The sequence below is a fragment of the Geospiza fortis genome, unplaced genomic scaffold, assembly GCF_000277835.1.
Source record: "Geospiza fortis unplaced genomic scaffold, GeoFor_1.0 scaffold172, whole genome shotgun sequence".
NCBI lineage: Eukaryota > Metazoa > Chordata > Aves > Passeriformes > Thraupidae > Geospiza > Geospiza fortis.
Genome location: NW_005054309.1, coordinates 3,287,643 through 3,295,336, shown reverse-complemented (window position 1 = coordinate 3,295,336; position 7,694 = coordinate 3,287,643). Strand labels below are relative to the sequence as shown.

Here is a 7,694-nt window from a genome sequence, read left to right as displayed (position 1 = left end):
AAGACTATTACTGCAACTAGAACTGAAAGGCTTTCCCCCAGACCAGCCAAATGAATCCAGGCACTTTATAGTTCTGTGTTGCTGCATCCAACCCTGGTGAAAGGGAAAATGAGGGGACTCCTTGTTTTCATGGCATCTTGCTTACAGGTAGATTACAGGCTGACTATTACTTGAAACTATATGAAACACCTTGTCCAGGATCACAGAGGAGATCTGCAGCACAGCAGGGAACTGAATCAGGTCTTTAAAGTCCGAGCCAACGTCCAGAGCAGGGCACCAGCCTTGTTCTCACTGTGAGAGCTGAAAAGGGACCCACCTCAGGTCACTGGATCCATTCTCCTGCTCACTCTGAGCACAGTGGAAGGGACACACTCATTGCTGCCCAGATGCCTTTGACTGGGACTAGATGTGGTTAATTTCCTGGGCTGTCCAGGTGCTCCAGGGTGGCTAATACCTGTGGGAGTGTGGATCTGGGGGCTGCAGGCTCTGGGGCTAGCAGGTCACAACTGAGTGAGGAGGGACAAGGGAACAGCAATGTTTTCAAAGTTTTTCTGTCTGTTTTTGTTTTTCTCTGTATCTGGATTTCTTTGATACCCCTGAACATCCAGAGGGCCTAAAGGAAACTGCCTCCAAGACTGACACCTATCTCCTTAACCAGCTGTGGATACTGGAGTTCCAAACTCACCGTGAAACGCTCTTGAAGGTTTTGGTGCTTTCTACAGTTTCATTAATATTTCAGCTGTAGACTCCTAAAGTATTCTTGGCTAGAATGTAAAAGCAGTTTTTTGCTCCTTCCTGGCTTCAGTCTGAACTATGAGCTTTCCAGGCAGAACTCAAGCCCTGTGTCTCCTTGATGGTCTTTAGAGAGGACTAGTATTGAATGGAACAGGCCTGTAGCAACAGTTGGAAGTGGTGCAGAGTACTGAACAGTCACCTGGCCAAAAATAATCCCTGAGGAATCCTGTTATTATGGCACAAATCACAAAGAGGAAGGAAAGGAAACAGGAAGAATCAGCCAAACTCCTCAATGAGAAGCAGAAAGCAAAGTTTATTTGCTTAAGGAGTTAATTCTGTAGCCCTTATTTTGGCAATACTGCTGGTTGTATCTTGGCACAACAAGGCCATGGGATGCCCCTTGGCAGTGGCCTGACCTGGCCAGTGCAGAACCAGTTAAGCAGGTGAGACTGCAGCTCACAGAAGTGCTACTGCTCCAGGCCAGTCTTTGCTGTTGAGAAGAGGAATGAAGGGAAAAGGATGAAAAAAAGTAATGTTACTACCTGTGGTGTTACGATATTGAAGGTCGTGTTGAGACAAAATTTCCTCTTCCCCAGAGTTCTGCTGGTCTTGGGAGTGTGTTGCAAGTGTCAGTAATCCCCAAAGCCACTATGCACTGCAAAACAAGCAAGTGGATGGATTAAAGCCTTAATCCATTTAATGATGCATAAATGAGCAGCTGCACAGACCTGCAGCCAGGTGACATTGTCTGTACTCTTTGGTAGGGTAGGGTATGGTATCAACACACTGCTTTTCTGGCTTTTTTTTGTTGTTGTTTGACAGTGTAGAGTCACATTAATATTATTACTGAGAATCCTTAATATGGTCTACACACTGCATCTGTCAAGATGAGCCAGGAAAGATTCCTGCTCGGGATTCAGGCTATGCCCCCATCTCTGTCTGTCCTGGGAAATATACCTATATTGATAAAGAGTTGAGTCCCTAAGCCTAGGACACGTATGAGACAAAATGCATTAGTAAGTCTTCGTTTTCCTGTGTGTATAAAAGAAAAAACAGGCTCTGCTGTTTCTTTGGGTACCAACTGGAAGCCAGTTCAGGGATTCAGGCACTTGTTTCTTCTTCCCTTTCCCCCTTACTTGGGCTATGAAGGTAAAAGACTGGACTCCAACTGCTGTAAAAACCATCATTCAAATTACTGTCCCTTATGGAAAACAGCCATTGTTCCTAGCAAGTGACATCAACCAGGTGCCCATTCATATTTGCATGCATTTTCAGTAGGTCAGCATATTCCAGAATCCCTGGAATTTGTTTGTTTCCAAAAATTGCAAAGGAGGAGATCTGCATATGCATCTAGAGAGATGCAGTCCTGTTTTTAGATGTTCTGAGTTCAGCAACACATTACCAGTAGATTCCTAACAGCAAGCTGGAGAACTCAACATGTGTTGAAACTGTGCTCAAACTCTTAACAGCTTAACAAATGCCATGTTTTCACCAGTTCCCTGAATAACCCTGGAACAAAGAGGTGCCTTTTCGTCTTTGAAGTGTCCAGCATATATTATCCAAGTGACAGTGCTGCAACTGCTCAGAAAAAGGTCACGTTTTATATATATATGTAGTGACATAAATATGTATATAGTTGCATATAGTGCAGGGACAATCTTTATTCATTCCTCTGTTTTATACTTTAAAATTCCTAAAACATAAGTTCAGAAATCCTTACCTCCTCTCCCAAACAGTCACAGGCTAGCAGATGTTGTTCCTATCTGAAATCACAAATCTTTGTGCAAGGTAACGCTATCTCGTCTTCCCTCCTTCTGTGCAATTAAGTCTTTCTCAACTACCCAGGTCAAAGAGTTTGAAATTGGTCTCTAATTTATAGTTGCCAGAGATTTGATTTGCAGAACTACTGAAAACCAAGTGGCAATCAGAAGGATCTGTAAGAGTTAAATACTTCCCAGGCTGTTCAGGGTACTCAACACATCTCCAAAGAGAAATTCCAGATCAATGACTGATTGAAAAGTTTACCCCACCGGCTTCAGCAGATCCTCCAGCACAGCAGTGAGTGAACATTACCATCTAATGGCTGCGCTTGCTAATTACAGCTATAATTCCTACTTTAATGGTGGAGGCTGGTCCTTGTGTAAGTACTGATGCACTGAAAAGGCTGTAGGATTGGAAAACAAATAAACACAGAAAGATAATAAAAGCAGAATTTATGATTTTGCAGTATCCATCAATCACCTCCGGTGGGCAAGGTGAATGGAGGAATCCTGCTAAAATGCTTCTGGCTAACATGTCACAGTTGCTGCACTGATGGCTACACGTGCTGCAGCCACATGAAAAATGACCACCATAAATAATAATCCAATGCATTAGGAACTGTGAAACCCTTTTAAGATTCTAATAGTGAAACATGATTCTGGCCTCTTTTTTTCCCTGACAGCAGGATGAAATTTCTCCCACCCCTTCCCCAGCCAATGCCAAGGGTTGCACCAGTTCCAGGCTTCTCCCTAGTCCTTATCCATTTGGTTACAGATGTCATCTGTGCCAGTGGGCACATCTAGAAGCAGCACAGATGATTCAGAATGATGACTGAGAAAGTTAGGACTAGGGACGAAAATCCCGGCAGCCTGGGTCCAGGATATGAAGCTTGCTGCTTCACTGAGCTCTTTGTCAGAGGAAGAGGGGAAATGCAGATCTGTATGTGCTCATGACATTCTCCTTATTTCCAGCCCTGCTTTTTCTGCTGGAAGTTGCAATTTCTGCAATAGGTTCACTGAGAGGTTTACACAGCTGATACTCTCGCACTGGAGCCTAAAACATCACACCTGACTCATTGCTCTCCTGCTAACCCTTTATGGGAGAAAGTGACAGATAAGAGGTTCCCAAACTGTGCTGATTCTGCATTTCCTGTAGGATGAAGTCTTGCCCCCACTCATTCTAAAGGTGCTGGAAGAACAGTCCCCCAGTTTGTTTCTTGATTCCTGCAGTCTCAGCTATTTGTGTAATCCCATGCAAATCAAGAGCTCAGTGTAACAAAGGGTCAGAGCCTATGAAAGAAGTTAATTATGCAGCTTGCTTTGTTTGTAGGCATGGATCTCTCTGTTCCCCTCCCTTCTGCCATCAAATGGATGTGCTTTTTGGATATTGCTTCTCTACAGAGGCTGTCATGTGCCAGAGGCTGCTCAGAGGATCCCAGGCCATGGCAGAATTCCATGGCATCTCCTGGCCTCAGGTGAGCAAGGGCTTCCCTGTGATTGTATCAACACCTGGCAGGATTCCTCAGTGAGCTGTGGCACGGAGTGATTGTTCTTTGGCAAGGCACAGAGAGGAAGAAGAGCTCTAAAGTGAACACTGAGCTCTGCCGCAGCCAGCACTCACTGCTGTGCCCCTCTTTCTCAGTAATGATCCCTCTGCAACCATTCCTGTGAAGGCTTACCATGCCTACAGACCCTTGAATCTCCTGTAACAGCTCTCTTCAGAGAGACTTAGCCTGACTTTACATATATAATATGCAGTATCAAATTTGCCATGGGGCCAGAATCAGGTTTTTCCTCTTAGCTTGTGCCTTGGAGGGTTTCGTAATAACCCTGATTTCCTGTGTTAGACTGGGATGCAAGAACCACCCAGAATAAACAGGACAAGCTGACATGAATGTGGCTTTGAGAACTACATTTGGGAAAGACTTCACTTAGAAACTTAGGAAAAATTGTATTTATGGGAATTTAAATCTGCCGGATCTGAAAGCTACCAGTGGAAAGCAGGCAATCCAAAAATGTATAGTAATGGTCATCCTTAACACAGTTCCCTACAAGATAATTTTTAAAATAATTAAGTTGTCATGCATTTCCTATAGTCAGACAAGTAACAGTTGTGGATCTTTGCAATGGTTGGGCACAGTTCAGCTATGAACATTCAGCCTGTAATTGCTCTGTGAAGCCAAGATGTTCATGGCATTCCTCTGCTTGTATTTCCAGGTGCAGCTCCAGGACACTTTCCCATCATTGCTGAGACCCTCAGGCCCTTTGTTGATGAGAAGGCTGCTGGCAGAGATCTGTGAACACACACCTGCAGGATCTATGAACTCTTACTGAGGCAGGGATCAGGCACCACCAGAAGAGCTGGGTGCCTGCACAGCCACAGGAGTTCATTGCTGCATGCCTGAATGAGATGTTAAAGGCAACTAGTCTCTTAGGCAGCTGCTACATATTTCAAATGCTTCTAGTTAAAGTATTTCCAGCAGCACTCCTTCTTCCTTTCCTCCTTTTCTTCCTGAGAGACTGTTGAGCTATTTCTTTCTTTGAATTCAACCTAAAACATAAAGAGAGTGATGTTGTTCCACTCCAGACTGAAAGAAAACTTACTGTGTGCTGTCTTCCTGTTCTGCAAGATCATATTTTTTAATGGAACAACAAGGGTGCTGTCTTACCAGCTCCACCAACACGGTATGGAGCCTGTGATGAAAAACAGATCTGTTGCTGGGAATTTGCTACACCATTAAAACAGTCTTAAATCTCACTGCCCGTCTCCTACCTGCAGGCAGAGGATGGCATGCTCTCTACATTCAGAGTGCAGGGATCACAGATCTCTTCAGAGCAGGCTCAGACACCACCTTCACTTTATGCTGAACACTCCATGATGAATATCTGGAGGTGCAAGGTGGGAAGCTGCACTTAGATATGTTGTGTCCTTGCCCATGGCTCATGTTGATTCAGCTGCCCTGATCCTCTACTGTAAGGTGGGTTGGGAGTTTTGAGTTTCTGCATAGAGTCTGCCCATCAACAATTCTTGAATGCTCATTATTAGTCCTTTTTTTTTTTTTAATCAGAATGACTCCAAGAGGTGTCAGATGCTGTCATTTGTCCATCCTGTGGAATTGAATGTAAGGACTGAACAACCCTGCCATATGCAAAAGCAGTTTTCCAAGAGATGGTGTGTTACAGCGGTATGAGTGAACCCAGGGTTTGTGGGGACCCAGGACACCACACTGCAAAGCTTCCCTGTCACTGAGGTCTCTTAATGCCACTAAGCTTTGGGTACAACCCTTAGAAAAGCAAAGTCAGGCATCACATCTTGTGTTTACATTTTGTCCCAGGCTGCAAAATTACTCAAAGGTGAGTTTGAACAGCTCATGAAGAACTCTTCACTGGGAATAGGATGCTGAATATTATCTACATGCTATAATATGAACAAATCTGTTCTCAGTTTCCCTGTCTTGAGGCAGTGATGTTACTTTTATCATTTTTCCATACAGGATTTCAAGAGTTAGGTCAGTGTATAAAGGTACCATTATAACAACCTTTGTCTTTTAAACTGGTACAAGCTAAGTATAAAACCCACAGAAATTTCAGAAAGACACTGCCTCTATATGCAATTTATTGTATTAGCAGAATACTTTAAATCTGTGTCCAACCTGATGTAAGTGGTCTTCCCGATAGATAAGACCTATGTGGCTTTGAGGGACGATGTCTTTGAGAAAATCAAGGTCCAGGTCAGGGGTTTTGATCAGTGTGAAGCCTTCACTTCAGTGGGTTTTAGTGGTGTTCTTTTTTAAGTTTGATAACTGTAATTACTGCATCCTCTGGTGCTCTAAAATCAATCTTTAGGAGTGCCTAATAATTTCTAAATAAGCTATGAAGTAGGAGATAACAGACTGTGACCCTGTTTCTCACCTCATAATAATTACTTGGCACTTGCATTGGGCAATTTCAAGAGGGTGATTGATATCTTGGCAATTTAAGTCATTAGTTTTTGACTCTATGTATAGGATCTTTGTATGAGTAGGGGTCTCCATAGTGATTTGTGTAACACATTCTGAAATATTTTGGTAAACTGCTAGTCTTCAGAGCACACAGATCCCATTTAGGGATCCCGTTTGTTACTAACCAGGAAATTCTTTATGAATTTTTGAACTATTTCTGCTGCTATTTATTTCTAAATAATCTTCCATGTCTTCTAAGGTTATGAGCACAAGTTTGAGCCCATAAGGCAACAGGCTGGGAAGGCCAGTGGTAAAGATATTTAGCCTAGGACTTTGAGGGCAGGCCCTTTTCCCTGTTCTGCCATTCTCCTGGGATTTCAGGGATATTGCTGAGACACCCATTGCCTTTGCTTTCCAATAGTAAGGCAGGAATAGCAGCATTACATTACTGTGCTTTTCTAGGATGAATACACTCACACACTATAGGACGGAGGATATGTAGTACCTTATCTATGCCGAATACCATTTTCTCACATTCCTGATCAACAGACTGATGAGAGCTATTAGCTGTTTAGCATAAGTAAGTTTTAAGTAGACTGAGTTGCACCAGGTTATAATATTGTGTGACTTAATATGGGGTTTTTGCTTTGATTGCTTAACATGAGTACTTGGATTACATAGGCAACGATTTTTTTTTACTCTTTCCACATCACAAATTGACAGAGAAACAGAAACTACGGCACTCAGAACTCTATTTACTAACTCTGCCAGATAGCAGAAATTACCGGTCAGAGATTTGCAAAGTAGTGTGAATAGACTCTGTGCTCATGGAGTAATGTGGGAACAGATTCATGAAGTGCAAGGAGATGCTGAAGGAGGGGCTATGCCCTTATCCTCTATGAAGTGTCCATTATCACTTCAGGAGCTTGCAGGCTCTTTACTGGGACATTTTTCCCATTTACTGTACATGAAGAAAAGAGCGATGGCGAGGGCGTCGAGCTGGGGTTCCCTGTCGCCACCGGAAGCAAGGTGGGAAAATCCTTTGAAGAGTAACTGAGTTCTCAAACTCTATTTACGAGAGCAAAATTAATTATGTGAATAATTTGTAACTCTCGGGCTCGCTCCCGACACCAACCACGCCACGCCCAAGATGGCGGCGCTACCCTGAGGGCGCTCCCGGCAGGGCGTTCCCTTCCCCGCCCGCCGTGCGCGCTGTTAGGGCTCCGGGGGGAAACTCGGGAGGGGATGGGGGGGCCGC

At 43.8% G+C, this 7,694-nt stretch overlaps 1 protein-coding gene across 2 annotated transcripts in view; it reads left to right on the top strand.

Moving 5' to 3' along the window:
• The first annotated feature begins 7,385 nt into the window (after positions 1-7,385).
• The window catches only part of EIF4E2 (eukaryotic translation initiation factor 4E family member 2), an 18,714-nt gene continuing 18,405 nt past the window's right edge, over positions 7,386-7,694 (top strand). For both annotated transcript variants that reach the window (XM_031055514.1, XM_031055513.1), the window contains exon 1: positions 7,386-7,465. In XM_031055514.1, the coding sequence (XP_030911374.1) occupies positions 7,404-7,465 (62 nt within the window). In that variant the 5' untranslated portion in view covers positions 7,386-7,403. The remainder of the gene's footprint in view (positions 7,466-7,694) is intronic.